The 18,239-nt window shown below is 43.5% G+C and overlaps 1 protein-coding gene across 6 annotated transcripts in view; it reads left to right on the top strand.

Moving 5' to 3' along the window:
- The window catches only part of LRP1B (LDL receptor related protein 1B), a 2,031,260-nt gene that overhangs the window by 1,712,227 nt on the left and 300,794 nt on the right, over positions 1 to 18,239 (top strand). For all 6 annotated transcript variants that reach the window (XM_068245873.1, XM_068245875.1, XM_068245874.1 and 3 more), the window contains 4 exons: positions 2,374 to 2,496; positions 4,302 to 4,442; positions 8,758 to 8,945; positions 17,134 to 17,317. In XM_068245873.1, coding sequence (XP_068101974.1) covers positions 2,374 to 2,496; positions 4,302 to 4,442; positions 8,758 to 8,945; positions 17,134 to 17,317 — 636 coding nt within the window. The remainder of the gene's footprint in view (positions 1 to 2,373; positions 2,497 to 4,301; positions 4,443 to 8,757; positions 8,946 to 17,133; positions 17,318 to 18,239) is intronic.

The following is an 18,239-nucleotide window of genomic DNA, read 5'->3' on the forward strand; positions in this document are numbered from 1 at the left end:
TTTAGCTTAGGTTATTAAGTTGTGTAGCCTTGTGCCCCAGAGTATTCTGGGAGATTAATAAATGGCATACAAAAACAAGTACATATAGCCGCAACATCCGTTCGATTGGGCATCGGTTGTTAAAATATCAGTGATGTAACATTATGGATATTTTACTATAGCATGCCTAACACTAACCCCCCTCCTAATGCCTAACACTATCCACTCTACCTAGTACCGAACACTAACTTAATGTTCTAGTGCCTAACACTGACCCCTTCCTAATGCCTAACACATGATCTGCCTGCATAGCTCCCAACTGTCCCTCTTTCAGAGGTACAGTCCCTCTTTCTTGTTCATGTGTCCCTCTTTCAGGACTGATGTACTACAGATCTATGAAGATATATACATTTTTCTCAAACGTTAAAATGAAGGAAAACTACTGATGATAGAATGGACCAGTGTGGTTTGAATGATAAAACTACATATTTTGCTTCTGAATTCTTTGTGATATGCATGACAAGGGGTGTGGTAGGGCGTGGTCCCCTTAAAGAGAACCTGAACTGAAAATAAAAAGTCAAAATAGCCATACACAGGTCATACTTACATGTAGTCCCATGTAGTCTGCTCCTCAATCTCTTTCTCCTCTCCTGTGTCCTATTTGTGCATATTGAAAATGGCCATTACCCCATAACAGCTTTCTGGTCAGCACACTGTTAAACTGTAATATCGCCCACTTGAGCCATAGGGATACATGGACATTAACTTGCACATTCAGTTGTAACTGACAACAGTTGATATATAGCTGACAGCAACTGGCATATTTCAGTTCTGACAAATTCTTGTCAGAACTGGAAGGGATCACTGTAAGAAGAAAATGGTGAGCTTCTGAGAGGAACTGACGGTGAGGTAAGTATGTAATAATTATTTGCAGCTACATCATGTGTTTATTTTAAATAACTTTACCCAGTTCAGGTTCCCTTTAAGGACCAGAGCCGTACTTTTCATATTGTACCCTGTGATTACTGTGATTGGCTCACAGTTATCACAGGGTCAGGACCGAGATGCGGAAGCTCTGCTCTCACTAAGACAGCAGAGTGAGCAGGTGCACTGACTGAAATTCGTTGAGAACAGTGAGGACGGCATGAGTGTGCTGCGGTTCATAGTTGGAATCCACATCCTGTCAGAGCCACACAGTCACCAGCAGGGCTTAGATTCCAAGATTCCAACTACATCAGTACAGAAGCAGGTCAGTTGTCCTTTTCAAAGTAAACCAGAGCTGTGGAAAAGAAGATGATTTGATACTCACCCGCAGCTTCCTCCGGCAGCCTAAACACGTCTGTGTTCCATGCGGTCCTCCCGGGGTCTGCCGTTCATCCGTGATCAGTCCCGGTAACAGGCTCAGTCAGGTCTAGTCTGGGTCTTCTGTGCATGTGTGGACCTCCCGCACATGTGCAGTAGACCCAGATTGACGCGACTGAGCCAGTTATTAGGGCTGATCGCAGCTGAACATCAGACCGTGGGAGGACAGGGAAGGACTCGCACGTGCTTATGGGGCTGGAGGAAGCTGCGGGTGAGTATCAAATCTTCTTTTTTTCCACAGCTCTGGTATACTGTAACCTCCCTGGCGTTCTGATTATATGCGACGCATGGCCGCGGGAGGTTTTCTTTTGCTATTTTTTTTTTAACATGTAGCTAGCCTAGCGCTAGCTACATGCTTTCCCCATCCCTTCGCTATCCCACCCACCCCTCCGATTGCCGCCAGAGATCATACACAACAGAAAATCCCGTTCTGAACGGGATTTCCTGTATGGGCTTCCCCGTCGCCATGACAACGATCAGACTGACGTCATGACAAGTCCCAATCCACCCCATACCTCAGCCCGGCGGTGATTGGCCAAGCTGCGCAAGGGGTCTGCAGGGGGGGCTCATTCGCAGCGGATTGGCGGCGAGCGCCAAACCGCCAGGGCCTGAGCAATCCAGCGCGGCAGTACTGGACAAGCTGAGCTCGTCTGTAAAGCCCAGCTGGTTAAGATAGCATAGATTACTTTTTTGAAATTGAACTATGAACTATGGAAGTTTCCCAGACAGTGATAAAAAGACTACAATAAATAGTTCATAGAAAAGGAAGCCTATTATTTCGAGCCTTACTGGAAGTGTTAGAACTGAAGGGATCTGAATTGCTTTCAGGTAATGATATGTGGACAATTTAGATGCAAATAGTCCAAAATATTAAACTAAATCTTGTAATGGCTTCAGAGTTTACCAACAGGGGTGATTCTGCAGTGCACATCCTGTAAGCGTCCCGCCTGTATCGGACTTTCCATGGACGGGCCAGGAGGAGGGTGATTTGCAGTTACACTCTATTTTTTATTCTCTTCATATATTTTTCAGCTCCCGTTACTACCTGTGATGAAAACACTTTTATGTGCGGCAACAAACTATGCATCCCTAAACAGTTCCTTTGCGACCGCGACGACGACTGTGGGGACGGCTCTGATGAATTTCCAGAGTGCGGTAAGTAATGCTAAGTTCACCCAAAATAAAAATGTGCCCAAGGAATAAAGTTAATTTGCAGCTTGGCGCACAGTGAGGGTTGGAAATTGAAATGACAACTCGCATTTTGTGTACCAAAGCTTGGCATGCTCTTTAATTAACCTCGGAGTGTTTAGGGGGATCCGGATGAAGACCTAATGGAAGCATCACAGTAAACATTGCTGAAAACCCTGACAGATAAGTGAAGTTAGAATTATGTTATAAGTTAGCCTGAAGTGACTTGTAGTATGGTGAGATAAACAAACAACATAATTTCCTTATTCTTAAATTGGGTCACATTATTATGAACACTTGCTAATATCCAGAATAACAACTTCTGGCAGTAGGGACTGCAGCCAGACACCATGGGGCCAACTCAGTAAGATATTGATGCTTGCTTGTAGTGGATCCGAGACAAAATTTTGCTGCCTTCATTTTTATGCCCCTTACATATAGTTTATTGGGCATTCTTCCCCTCCCCTCCCACAAATGTTTTTTTTATTTTTTACCTAATTGCATGTAAATGAATGTATCCATGCCCTCAGCTCCTCCAGCGTCCCATGCTGCAAGTGCTCATGGGAGTTCAACCTGGGGATAAGGAAGCTTTTGCTGAAGTATGCACGAGATTTTAGAGGTTTAACTTACCTGGGGCTTCTACCAGCCCCCTGCAGCTGTCCTGTGCCTGCACTGTCACTAAGTGTCCCTCCAGTCCCCGGCAGTGACCCTTATCTGACTCATGAGTTAACGGGCCATTGTGCATGCGTGGCCAGTGGTGGGCCGAAATTTCACATACGCAAAATTTTGCATCAAAATTTGCAAATTACGCATTGTAATTGTAATGGGCAATTTCAGGGAAATTCGTAATTCATTTTGCATGTAATAGTACTATTTCATAATTTTGCATAATGTTCTGTGTATTTTTCATTAAATTTTGCATAATTTTGTGCCGACTTTAGTGGTTAATAGCAAAGCCCCCATCCATGCTATTGCTACCAAAATTGCTACGTATATTAAGGAGAATAGTGCGTACAAGTAAAAAAAAAATTATAGTTTTTGAGAAAATTGATTTTAAATATGCAAATAAAATGTTTTATTAACTGCCATTTTTCCGAGTTTAAAAAACATTTTTTCTTTGCATTTTTTAAATCATTTTTCTCAAAAAAATACAAGGTCTATTTGGAAAATTATTTTTTTGACTTGAATTATTCTTCTTAACATATGTAGCAATTCTGATGTCGGTAGCATGTATGGGGCCTTTGCTATTCACTGCCAAGGTCGGCACGAAATTGCATGCAAAATTACGAATGACTATACAAAATCAATTAAATGTACAAATCGTAGTTACGTATAAGCAAAAATTGCGAAAATTTATGTAAAAATTTGTGTAATCGTAATAAGCTGATTACGATCATCACTATGTGCAGATTGATCCCATCCACAGGAGCGCGATTAGGAGGCGCGCGGACCAGGGCTGCGCATCTAAGTGACAGAGGGTTGCTAAGTGACGGAGGAACGCTTTGTCACTGCGAGGGCACAGGACGGCTGGAGGGGGCTGGTAGAAGCCCCACGTAAGTTTTTTTTAATACAGTTAAGGTGCACTTTAGAGTTACATACCGCTATAATTACTAGGTATAGGGTAGTGTGACATTGATCCAGTCAGTGGAAAATATTACCTTTTCTTGTTTATGGACGGAGAGGCTGAACCCATAGCTTACTTTCAGCTGGAGTTCGCTAGTCTCTGTCAGTGAACTCTGCTCAGAATAAATGATTGTGGCTTTGTGTTTCAGATTACCGCCAGTGTCTCTCTGATGAGTTTATATGTGCTGATGGCCGATGCCTGCTAAACTCTCAGTGGCAATGTGACGGCGATGCTGACTGCCGAGACGGGTCAGATGAAGCTCCACTCAACAGAAAGTGCCTTAATGCTGGTAGGAAACTATTTCATTTGTATTAATATTCTTTATTAATATTACCTTCTGAGATGCTAATATTTCTAAGTTGATGCAAACTGTGTGTGGATTTTATGCAAATGTGTAATCAGCAAAGGAAAATTGAGGCACCAATGGGTATGAAAGGTTTAAGAACAGTGAATTATGGGAGGAAAGTAAACAGTGTTGGTTTTCATTCACACTTTATTGGAAATTATACTCAAAAAGTGCAATGCGTTTCACGGGACTAACCAGCTTCATCAGGCAAAAACAAAAGATAGAATATATTTAACTTTTAGACTGCCGCAGACATCTATAGGTGTTTCTATTTTTCCGCATCCGTACTGTTACGGCTTGCTGTACTAGGCAGGGCCTGTTGACCTGGTCACAGGTGGTTGGTGTGGGCTCTCCTAAGGCATGGAGTCTGAGCAATAAATATCAAAGAGTAGTCACTTCCTTCACTTTCCCCGTAGCAATGAACTCAGGGATATTACGGATTGCTGTATTGGCCAAGAACTTAAACCTAATGGGTCGCTTTAACCTAAGGTAGGTATATGTCCCTTTAAATACAGAAAATTCTTTAATGGTCAAGCGCTCAACATTACTGTCCACCAGTCCTATATTTCAGTGTCACGCAAACATAAATTCAATAGTCAAGGCCATCAGACTATACTAGACTTACTAGACTATACAGGATCTTCTCAAAAAATTAGCATATTGTGATAAAGTTCATTATTTTCTGTAATGTACTGATAAACATTAGACTTTCATATATTTAAGATTCAAATACACACAACTGAAGTAGTTCAAGCCTTTTATTGTTTTAATATTGATGATTTTGGCATACAGCTCATGAAAACCCACAATTCCTATCTAAATAAATTAGCATATTTCATCTGACCAATAAAAGAAAAGTGTTTTTAAAACAAAAAATTCAACCTCAAAAAATAATTATGTTCAGTTATGCAATCAATACTTGGTCGGGAATCCTTTTGCAGAATTGACTGCTTCAATGTGGCATGGCATGGAGGCAATCAGCCTGTGGCACTGCTCAGGTGTTATGGAGGCCCAGGATGCTTCGATAGCGGCCTTAAGCTCATCCAGAGTGTTGGGTCTTGCGTCTTTCAACTTTCTCTTCACAATATCCCACAGATGCTCTATGGGGTTCAGGTCAGGAGAGTTGGCAGGCCAATTGAGCACAGTAATATCATGGTCAATAAACCATTTACCACTGGTTTTGGCACTGTGAGCAGGTGCCAGGTCGTGCTGAAAAATGAAATCTTCATCTCCATAAAGCTTTTCAGCAGATGGAAGCATGAAGTGCTCCAAAATCTCCTGATAGCTAGCTGCATTGACCCTGCCCTTGATAAAACACAGTGGACCAACACCAGCAGCTGACATGGCACCCCAGACTATCACTGACTGTGGGTACTTGACACTGAACTTCAGGCATTTTGGCATTTCCCTCTCCCCAGTCTTCCTCCAGACTCTGGCACCTTGATTTCTGAATGACATGCAAAAGTTGCTTTCATCCAAAAAAAAGTACTTTGGACCACTGAGCAACAGTCCAGTGCTGCTTCTCTGTAGACCAGGTCAGGCGCTTCTGCCGCTGTTTCTGATTCAAAAGTGGCTTGACCTGGGGAATGCGGCACCTGTAGCCCATTTCCTGCACACGCCTGTACACGGTGACTCTGGATGTTTCTACTCCAGACTCAGTCCACTGCTTCCGCAAGTCCCCCAAGGTCTGGAATCGGTTCTTCTCTACAATCTTCCTCAGGGTCCGGTCACCTCTTCTCGTTGTGAAGCATTTTCTGCCACACTTTTTCCTTCCCACAGACTTCCCACTGAGGTGCCTTGATACAGCACTCTGGGAACAGCCTATTCGTTCAGAAATGTCTTTCTGTGTCTTACCCTCTTGCTTGAGGGTGTCAATGATGGCCTTCTGGACAGCAGTCAGGTCGGCAGTCTTACCTATGATTGCGGTTTTGAGTAATGAACCAGGCTGGGAGTTTTTAAAAGCCTCAGGAATCTTTTGCATGTGTTTAGAGTTAATTCGTTAATTCAGATGATTAGGTTAATAGCTCGTTTAGAGAACCTTTTCATGATATGCTAATTTTTTGAGATGGGAATTTTGGGTTTTCATGAGCTGTATGCCAAAATCACCAATATTAAAACAATAAAGGGCTTAAACTACTTCAGTTGTGTGTAATGAATCTAAAATATATGAAAGTCTAATGTTTATCAGTACATTACAGAAAATAATGAACTTTATCACAATATGTTCATTTTTTGAGAAGGACCTGTACTAGAGGGAAGGAAGGGGGGGGGGGGGGGGGTCATCAGTCTATCTAAACTGGAGGGTGGAGAAGAGTCATCTGGCTACTTATACTGGGGAAGGGGGTCATTTAACTATCTATACTGAAGGGAGGCGGCTGGTGACAGTGGCCTTGAGTACAGATCTGGCCCTGATTGCACTCACCAAAAATCCAGGCTAACCGTATGACAGATTAACAAATGCACTTTTGGCCCAGCCAGCAGAACTCCTTATCTTCACACCAACGTAGAATCTTCATACACTGTAAATAAACGGGGGGAAAAAAACACCTATGGTGTAGCATGTAATTTACTGCATTAAGCCACCTCCAGTTCTCCAAAACACTCCTCAACCCTTGTGTGAACCAGCACCAGAGAGAAATTCAACCTTTCAAGAAAGAGGCTTGAAAGCTTGAGTTTCTCTCTGGTGTCGGTTCACACAAGGGTTGAGGAGTGTTTTGGAGCACTGGAGGTGGCTTAATGCAGTAAATTACATGCTACACCATAGATGTTTTTTTTTTTCCTTTATTTTGAGTGTATGAAGATTCTACATTGGTGTGAAGATAAGGAGTTCTGCTAATCTGTCATACGGTTAGCCTGGATTTTTGGTGAGCACAATTAGTTTTATTTAACTGGAGGATCACTAAGTAGAAATGATCATCGCTGTGATGGCCTTCACTATTTAATTTACCTATGCGGGCCACTGAAATATAGGACTGGTGGACAGTAATGTTAAGCGCTTGACCATTAAAGAATTTTCAGCATTTAAATGGAGTGTGAGCAGCCACGGGTCTTCACTAGAGCATCCTGCAAGGGATGATGGGCCGCCCCGGTGTCACACACGCAGACATACACACACATAATGATGGCATACATTGAGGATGCTAAGCGGTAGAAACTTACATCCTACCCTATGCACCAATTCAGGGGTTGGTTGTAGCATCACACGGATGAAGGGGCTGTCCTGGAGTGCTGATAAGGGAGAGGGCGGGACCAGTACACCGCTACATGGATTGGGCACTTCTGCATCTGATTCAAAATTAGTAAAGAAAAAAAAAAATCAGGATTGTTGTAGGTAGTGGGTACCATAGTTACTGACTACCCAGGAAGCTCCCGGTAAAGCAGAACTCATTGGAGTGTGTAAGGGGCTTCAGTGGTCCTAAAAGCCCTCTTACTAAAATGCTATGGAAAACAAACATTTGCTTCAATCAATCGTAAACAGTCTGTATGCATGTTGGATTTGTGGGGCTCTGTAATATTAACTTCTTAATGACCGATCCACACCCATGGGTATAGCCGCCGTGGCAGCCCCAGGACCGCCTAACGCCTGTTGGCGTCAAGTCCTGGGGCTGCAGTTTGCAGGCTGCGCGCGCATCTTTTGCTCGGGGGCAGAGCTCTGCCCTGCCTTCAGTCTCTGAGCGGCGATCGCCGCTCAGGAGACTGCTAGATGGCGTACCATAGTGTGACACGGCTGTCCCACTGGGGGACAAGAGAGCGATCGGCTCTCATAGACAGCCGATCGTCATGATTGGCTGGTTGGGGGGAGGGAGGAGACTATAAAAAAACACAAAGAAGAAAATAGGCAAAAATAATGAAACATTTGAAAGGGGGGGGGGGATCACTTGTGTGCTGTGTTGTGCAGCCCTGCAGCTTGGCCTTAAAGCTGCAGTAGCCAATTTTGTAAAAAATAGCCTGGTCTTTAGGGGGGGTTTACCACTGTGGTCCTCAAGTGGTTAAAAAGCTGACACATCATTGCATTCCAGCGGATCTGGAGGTGTGGCTAGCTCACAGGGACAGCAAAGGATAATTTGCATATTTCAGCAGTGATGCACTGGGAGAAATCTCGGAGCTTACTCCAACCTGAATTATTGCAAATATTTTCTGTTGTAGGTACCATGTAAGAGAAGATGAAATATTAGGATGGCACTTTACCCTAAATGCATACACAAAATGTTTTTATGGACTTCTCTGTTTTTGGGTTTTTTTTTTCTTCTTTTTGCAGAACAGTCATGTAGCAACTCATCTTTCATGTGTAAAAATGGGAAGTGCGTTCCGGAGGGAGCCCTTTGTGACACGGCAGATGACTGCGGAGATGGATCTGATGAGAGAGGCTGCCATTTAAACGAGTGTTTAAGCAAAAGAGTCAGTGGTTGTTCTCAAGATTGTCAAGATCTCCCAGTTGGTTACAAGGTTAGCAGTCAATATTTATAAGATTACTTTTGAAGAAACGGGCACTTATGAATTATTCATGGCGTTAATTTGCTTTTCGACTGAGCCATTGTCCCTTTTTATCTGATGGGTGTGTGAGGAGGAGAGGACACAACGTGAAGCCTTCAGGATGAATTGCTTACCTTAAACGTGTCACTTCTTAGAAATCCGCCGTTCTCATTACTAGATGCTGCGCAAGTAGCCTTGAGCTTTTCCCGTAAGCCATCACAGCAGTTGTTCTGGAAGGAAGCTCTTTGTAATGGCTAAACAAAGCTTGTACTGAACCTATGTCTAAGCCTAAAGCCCCCGTTCAAACGCTCAGTACATGTCGCTTGGGACTGGAGATGGTCAATGGGGTGTGACATTTGTGAGTTGTTAGTTTCAAATCTATACACAAGTCCTGCCTCATCTACATCTCTGACCTGGTCAGCAGTTACATACCTGGCCACCAACTCTGCTCCTCCAATGACCTCGTCCTAACCACCCCATGACCCCAAGCATCTCGAACTGCCATGTGCTACTACAGGACTTCCCTAGAGACTAGAGACTCCACCAGCCTCTCTCCAGCTGGCCATCAGGCTTGCCCCCTCATTTAACACCTTCAAACCAGTGATGAGCGAAAATGCAAATATTCTTTTCGCCGAATTTTCGCGAAAAAAAATACTATTTTCGTCTCGAAAGGCGAAAATTCAGAATCACCAAATTTGCAGGGTATATTAAGGAGATATGTGGGTACAAGAGGAAAAATACATTTTTCAAAAAGACCTTACCGTTTTTGAGAAAATCGATGTTAAAGTGTCAAAGGAAAAAAGTATACATTTAAATGCAGTAAATGACAGTTACTGTAGCAAACCTAGCAGTAGTGTAAATTTACTAATATCAAAAGAAAGGGCCAAGTGTAAGTGCCATGGGCTAAGTGCAAAGGGCCAAGTGCCAAGTGCAAAGGGCCAAGTGCAAAGGGCCAAGTGCAAAGGGCCAAGGGTCAAATGAAAAGGGCCAAGTGCAAAGGACCAAGTGCAAAGGGCCCTTGGCTCTTGGCCCTTTGCCTTTGCACTTGGCCCTTTTCATTTGACACTTGGCCCTTTGCACTTGCACTTGGCCCTTTGCACTTGGCCCTTTGCCTTTGCACTTTGCCCTTGCACTTGGCCCATTGCACTTGCACTTGGCCCATTGCACTTGCACTTGGCCCTTTGCACTTGCAATTGGTCCTTTGCCTTTGCACTTGGCCCTTTGCCTTTGCACTTGTGCCTTTGCACTTTGGCTTTGCACTTGGCCCTTTGCACTTGGCCCTTTGCACTTGGCCCTTTGAACCTGCACTTGGTCCTTTGCACTTGGCCCTTTGCCTTTGCACTTGGCCCTTTGCCTTTGCACTTGGCCCTTTGCCTTTGCACTAGGTCCTTTGCACTTAGCCCTTTGTACTTGCACTTGGCCCTTTGCACTTGGCCCTTTGCACTTGCAATTGGCCCTTTGCACTTGGCCCTTTGCCCTTGCACTTGGCCCTTTGCCCTTGCACTTGGCACTTGGCAGTTTGCACTTGGCAGTTGGCCCTTTCTTTTGCTATTAGTAGATTTACACTACCTCTAGGTTTGCTTAAGTAACTGTCATTTACTGCATTTAAATTTAAACTTTTTTTCCTTTGAAACTTTAAAATCGATTTTCTCAAAAACTATAAGGTCTTTTTGAAAAAATTATTTTTCCTCTTGTACCCACATATCTCTTTAATATACCCTGCAAATTTGGTGATTCTAGCTTTTAAGGGGGCTTAGATATTCAACGCGAAAAAACGGACTTTAGGCGAAAATTAATTGTGAAAGCGAAAATAGTAATTATTTTCGCGAAAATTCGGCGAAATCGAAAATGAGATTTTCGATGCGAAAATGGCTTTGGCGAAAATTCGCAAGCAACACTGCTTCAAACCTCAAAAATCACCTCTTTAAGGCCTATCTCACCTTATTAATGCCCTAACTCTCTCTGCCGAGAACTTCTCTATGCAGCCTTCCTCCTATTGTGTCCCCACCCCCTCCCTATAGATTGTAAGCCGTTGACAGGACCCTCCCTCCTTGTGTACCCTACTTGATCGTGCATCCTGTTTACAGAATAACATGAACCTGAATTACTGACTCCTACTCCAATGTATGATCTGGCATTGTGTGTTTTACTGCTTATTACCTGTATTGTGCTGTCCATCACCCCTATTATCATTGTTTCTCATGGTTATATATGGTTTGTGTATGTTTACAAGCAGCCCTGGTCCTCATACTATACGGAAGTGGTAAAATTGGCCGATAAAACTGAATGGGCTTGATTTACTAAGCGGTGCTAACCTACTTAGCACGTCTAAAGTCTTAAGGTGTGCTAACCAGGGTGCTAAGTAGGTTAGCACCAGTTTTCTCAATCAGATCGTGCGCTAAGTACCGCGCGCAAAACTTTGTCCTATGCGCGCGCTAAGTCCCATAGGCTTTAGTGGGCACTTCGCGCGGAGCGCCCTGCGCTCTGTGCAGTGCGCGCGCAATGTTTTGCGCGCGGTACTTTGCGCACGATCACTACTTCTCACATTTCAACTGAGTTTAGACGTGCTAAGGGCCAGTGCTAAAGTTAGCACCGTTTTGTAAATCAAGCCCAATGTGTGTAAGCTGGGTTCACACTATGCTGACTATACTACAGCCATTTTGTCAGATGGACTGTCTTCACTGATTCCATCCCAGAGTATGCTGCCACTCGGGCGCAAATGTGTGCCAGTCATCAAATGCCAGTGCAATCCACTGACTAAAATTCAGATGGAACAGGTCAACCGGGTCAGTGTAAACTGGACCTTCATTTGGGTCCTTACAGCAGTGTAACTTCATAGTGGCGAGACCCCGCAGAGGTCTGTCATGTGACAGGGACAGAAGTCGCATAGTGATTTGCGGATATCTGTCATGTGACATGGATAGAAGTCGCATAGTGATTGGCTGACTCTACTCACTTGTACGCTGAAGGGGAGTGGAGAGGAACCGTATTGCTGCCGCGAACAGGTAATGTAGAATGCTCTGCATACCCAGAGGACTGGACTCCCCCAAGCTGTAAGGCCCTCCCTGTGACAGCAGGGGTCACGAGGGCAATTGCCACTACCGCAGGACAAGACTTCAGGACAGTCAGTGGAATATGCAATATATAAATATAGCAATTTAAAGTATACAAAGAAAATCATTTGTACTGAGAATAATGACTGCTGTAGAGAAATGATTGTCCTGCTTTCCTCCAGGCTCAAGCACACAATTTAAGCGCTGTAAACTTCAGCCCTGCACAACAGCAATAATAGCATTTAATAGTCTCTTGCCCTCCCAGGTCCCTCAAGTGTTTTTCTTGGCATTTTTCCCCCCCTTCCGTCTCCCAATAGACTGAATCAACGCTTTTAAAGGTTACTTCATGTTCTGAAGTGCTGATTCACAGCCTAACCTGTCGGGAGAAGATCAAAATGATGATGATAACCTGAAACAAATCATTCAAAGTCACAGCGGTTCTGTGGGCTGCCTGTAGCGTTCAGTTTGCCGATGGCGTTGTCTGATTTGTGCTCTAGAGTCACAGTGCGTGATATATGAAATAAACCCAACAAATACTGGTGCTTGTTTCAGAGAGTATTTTTAAGTTTTTGGATTATTGGACTGGATTATTTTTGGATTATTTTATGTATTTATTTTTATTAAAAAGATCAACCTATTCCATTGGTCCATTTCCAAGCTGCTTAAATAAGAATAAAATGTGCACCATCTCCCAATCATTGGACATTTAAAGGATACCTGAGCCGAAAGACTTTGGTAGAAAGTGAAGGTACAGTGGGTAGGGGGTATAAGCAAATGCTTATCGCACCTCCCGTTCCCCTACATCACTCGCCATTCTCCCACACTCAGTTATCCTCTGTGAATCCAAACCCGGACATACTGCGCTGTGCATGTACAGTATGTCCATTGTGCTTCCCTGTGGTGTGATGTCACAGGGCAGGCAGGTGCTGGCTCCCCCTACTCCTGCATCCCGGTGTGCGTGCTCCACTGCAGCAAGCATCACATTCTGAGAGGAGACACGAGGAGAGCGTGCTCCTATCCTCTGACATCACTCTGCGTAGCTGCAGGGGAGCAGAACGGATATCCTGCCAATATGCTGCGCAGTATGTCCAGGTTTGGAGTCACCAGAGTCACCAAGGACAACGGGACTATGTGTAGGAGAATGGTGAGTGACAGAGGGGAATGGGAGGCGCACTAAGTATTTGCTAATAACCCCTTACCAATGGCATCTCAGCTAGTTCTTGTTTGCTTTAAATAAGGAATAAGGGAGGTGCCAAAGGGGGTGGAGTCACCAAAATAGCATAATCAGTTAATCCTTTGCACCTCATGCTATAAATTTGCAGTGGGGGGGGGCCGGCTTTTAAGTCTAGTTACGCCCCTGATCAGAATACAGTGAAATAATAATGCACTGGAGTGGTTCTGTGCCTGCAACTTAATGAGGCAACAGCAGTAGTGTGCACACAGCTCTGGGTGACAGTGGGCTGTGGAGTGTCACACACAACAACAACAAAAAAAACACAGAAGACCGATGTGCTAGCCCTCAAAAGAGCTGTTTGGGGTGTTTTCACAGCAAGTGAGGATTGGAACAAGAACACAGGCCTAGCTAATGCTTTCCCTACATATCTGCAGCAAGTCTGACCCTGCTCTCACTAACAGTCAGCAGCCAGCAGAGAATTAATCCAAAATGTCCACCGCAACTGCTTTTTAATAACTGGGTGGGGGATTCCGGAAGGGGTGCTAGCTAATTGGCTGCTATGTATCTGCTGACTGTGAGGTAAGGGGTCAAAGTTTAGCTCAATGATAATGTATAGAGGGTGAATCAAACACTCTAAATTTTCACTGTTCGCCGCAAATGTGACCAGTGGATGTTCACAGAATCCTGCTCGCTATCGAACAGTGTATCTACTTATATATGTGTTTTTTCCTGGCATGGTATGTCTGTCCCTGCTGCTTTAAAACAGGCCTATGTATACTCAGGCCTGTGTTGGCATAACGATGCCCATTTTTTATCCATCTACCCGCTGCTCTTCCTTAGGCTTTTGCCTGCATCCTTCTATAAACTTGTAGGATGCAAAACCATGATAGATTTTACTACCAGACCACCAGGAAGTACCGTGCTGCTTCATCAGCGAAACCTGACTTTTAGCATGCAGTAAAATGCAGACATGATGGATTTGGAACTTTAAAACAGGTTCACTGCATTAGATTTTCTCTGATAAAAGCTCTTTAGTGCTAGCAGAGCAATTTAGAGTGTGGCTTTTTGCCACTTGTTGCTTAAGAGGAACGGTCGCGAAAATCTTAAAATTTAAAACCCATACAAATTTGAAGTACGTTTCTTTCAGAGTAAAATGAGTCATAAATGACTTTTCTCCTATGTTGCTGTCACTTACAGTAAGTAGTAGAAATCTGACATTACCGACAGGTTTTGGACTAGCCCATCTTCTCATAGGGGGGTTCTCAGGGTTTTCTTTATTTTTAAAAACACTTAGTGAATAGCAGTTGCTCCGTGTAGCGGGCAGGGAAGCTGGCCAGCATCTTTGTATTAATCATTTTCAAGTAATGTCTTTGTAAAGAATAAAGGCCATGCTGAGAATCCCTTATAAAGAGATGGACTAGCCCAAAACCTGTCGGTAATGTCAGATTTCTACTACTTACTATAAGTGACAGCAACATAGTAGAAAAGTAATTTATGGCTCATTTTGCTCTGGGAGAAATGTACTTCATATTTGTATGTGTTTTACATTTTAAGATTTTCGCAACAGCTCCTCTTTATGCACTACTGCAAAGAAAGATAATGTTGTTGAGCTTTGCGCTTTGTGCATACAAAACTATTTAGAACATCCAATCAGATTGTTACATTCTTCTGCTCCTTTGTAGAGTTAATACATCTGTGCAGTTACTTGCTATGGACTTGTCTCTGTACTCGAAGCAGGAAATTTGGGCACCTACTAGTGCTGTAAGTTTGGACACCGCCATAGGCGTCTATAGAAATATTGGCATTGAGTCGTAATTTGGGCGGTGCCCGATAACTTTTTTTCCTTGGGGCAGGGTTGGCAGTGGCAGGTGGTTAGGACATCACGCAGGTAGTTTGGGGGGCGGGGGGGGGGGGTTAGGGTTAGGCATTGGGCAGGTAGTGTGTGCTGGAAGGAGATTTAGTGTTAGGCATCAGGCAGGTTTTGTTTGCGTTGGGGGAATGGGTGTAGGGTTAGGGCCCTTTTACACTTAATCAGTTGCTCTCAGTTATAACTGAAAGAAACCTAATTTCCAAAATAATGCCCATGTTTTCCTATGGCCTCTTTTACACTTAATGCATTTTAACTGAAATCTTCTTCCCAATGCATTGCTATGGAAAAAATGCATACCAACGCGCACTAACGCACACCAACTGATTAAGTGTAAAAGGGGCCTTAGGCATCCGGAAAGTAGTGTGTATGTATGGGGGGAGGGGTTTAGGGTTAGGAATCAGGGGGGAGAGTTCAGTGTGAGAGTAGGGTTAAGTTCAGCCATAGTAAAATATCAGTAATTAATACTGATATTTTCCACTTTAATTGTAAAATATTGGTATTTAATAACAATATTTTAGTTTCGGCATTACTGGGTTGACTAAATTTACGTGCATCTTATTTTGATGTTTGCCTCTGTGCTACCTGCCTTATTTTCTCTTTTGGCCTCCAATGTCAATTGTAGTCACCACCTAGGGCTACAGGTGCAACAGTCAGAGCTCCAGGGTGTCAGGGTAATTCTCGGGAGCAGACCATGGAAGATCGATCCCTGTTCTGAGAGATAAGACAGGCAGTGGTGTACTTGCAGCACTAGCTTACTTTCAGATTTTCTTCTTTGTCTTTACATGAACATTTAAGCAGGAGATGGCTTTTTTACCATTTCCATGTATAGCTGCCTCTGAACGGGAGATAATATAAACAGGCAGATGGTTTTGAGGTATAGCGATACCTATGCCTGTTGGTATGAGGCTCAGGAGCTGTTGGAGAGACCCAGTTTGCTCCCAGTTTACCGCCTGGTATAATCAATCAATACAGAGAAAGAAAAAATGATCAATACATTTCCAAGTTAGAAGTAAAAAAAAAAAAAAGAAGATAGATCAAGAAATGATTTATTGTTGTGTAATTCGTCCATGCTGCTTGCTTGACAGTCGGAAACAACTGTTATCTCCCACAATGTAACACAGTTCACAGACAGGAAACTGTCAGGGCCATGGCCCTGACATCACACTGTGGGAGGGGTTTCACCACATATTAGCCACACAGACCCCCTGATGATCTGTTTGAAAAAGAGGTCAATATTTTTCATGGGGAAGGGGGTACTGATTGGGCCGCACTGAGGCGTAGTGGTTAGAACTCTCACCTTGCAGTGCTGGGTCCACGGTTTGAATCCCAGCCAGGGCACTATCTGCTCAGAGTTTGAATGTTCTCCCCATGTCTGCGTGGGTTTGCTCTGAGCACTCCGGTTTCCTCTTACATCCCAAAAACATACAGATAAGTTAATTGGCTTCCTCCAAAATTGGCCATAGACCAGGCATGGGCAAACTTGGCCCTCCAGCTGTTAAGGAACTACAAATCCCACAATGCTTTTGCCTTTATGAGTCATGACTGTGGCAGTCAGACTCCTGCAATGCATAGTGGGACTTGCAGTTCCTCAACAGCTTGAGGGCCAAGTTTGCCCATGCCTGCCTTAGACTATGATACATGCAAAACGGTGTCAGGAAATTTGGGCGCAGGGTGAAGCTGAAAAACAGATAACATATTATACTTTGTCCAGCGCTACAGAAGATGTTGGTGCTATATAAATACTAAATAATAATAATAAAATAATAATCCAAGGTTAATGATAGTATGGAGCTTTACACTTGTGTCGCTGTATTTTCTGCTTGTACTCTGTGTGAGCTATGTGCATAGATATTTATGGCACCCGCTGTTTTCTGTATTGAGCTCAGTACAGCACCGCAGTATGAATATTTTGATTTTCAATCCCTTCCAAAGAGATTTGTAAACGTTCTTCCTACAGCATCATGAAAGCCAAGCTGTCATTTACGTTGAGTGGCCCTTGAATAAAGTCAGACAGGACGACCACGCGGCGAGTTTATTAATGCAGATTTTGTGTTTCCCCCGTAGTGCCAGTGCTGGCCGGGGTTTCGGCTGAAGAGTGACGGCAAGACGTGCGTCGACATTGACGAATGCTCGGAAGGTTTTCCCTGTAGCCAGCGGTGCATCAACACCTACGGAACGTACAAATGCCTGTGTACAGACGGCTATGAAATACACCCCGAGAATCCGAAGGGCTGCAAATCTCTAGCAGGTATCACAATGGCATTTACCTACTGACGGACGCAGGAGGGGGGGAGATGAAGAGCTTTATGCAAGTCCGGGGAATCATCAATCTGATTTCAATCTTTTCTTTTCCCTGTGTCCCGCCGAGACCTGTTCCTGTTCCCAGCACTAGATTAGGGTAAAGAGGAAATATGAATTCTTCTAGATTAATGCCCAGATATTGCTTCTGGCTCCAGCTTCTTAATTAAAGGGAGCTTGGAACATGACAGCTGCCATTTTGAGAGCTGAAGCGGTCAGCTTAGTATGCGCAGGCGGCGCCGCTGAGGCTGCAAACACTGGATTAGCCCACAAAACTGCTGACTTGGATAGGTGAGCGGAAGTGTCTATTAAAGTAAATCTGAAGCAACAATAAACTTATGAGATAATGAAATGTATGCGTATGTATGCGTAGTACAGCTAAGAAATAGAGCAATAGTAGCAAAGTAAGGAGTCTCGTATTGTTTTCCAGTACAGGAAGAGTTAAACAAAAAACTTCAGTTATCTATGCAAAAGAGCTTCTCCGAGCACTTCGACCCACTGGGTGGAATACAGTCCTGTTTGCTGAAGCTGTTTAACAGCCAAGAAAATGTGAGAAACAGCCTGGGATAAGGCTTTACTGCAGGAAAGTTCAAAGGGTCATTATTTCTGCTTTGTTTTATAGTTTAAAAGAGTGCGGTTTTAAATCTGCAACTGTGACCGTCTGATGCAATGTTATAAAAAAAGCTACTGTATATAACTGAAAATAAAAATATGACACTACTTTCTTTGCTACTAATGTTCTATTCACTATCCATACTACACATACAATTAATTATATCAGAAGCTGTATTTTTTTTTTTTTACTTCAGGTTTTCTTTAAAAGGGATTTATAGCATTATATATGTAGAAGGTTTTTTATACAGACATTTGTA

Source organism: Hyperolius riggenbachi, chromosome 7 (genome assembly GCF_040937935.1).
Source record: "Hyperolius riggenbachi isolate aHypRig1 chromosome 7, aHypRig1.pri, whole genome shotgun sequence".
In the NCBI taxonomy this organism is placed as follows: Eukaryota; Metazoa; Chordata; class Amphibia; order Anura; family Hyperoliidae; genus Hyperolius; species Hyperolius riggenbachi.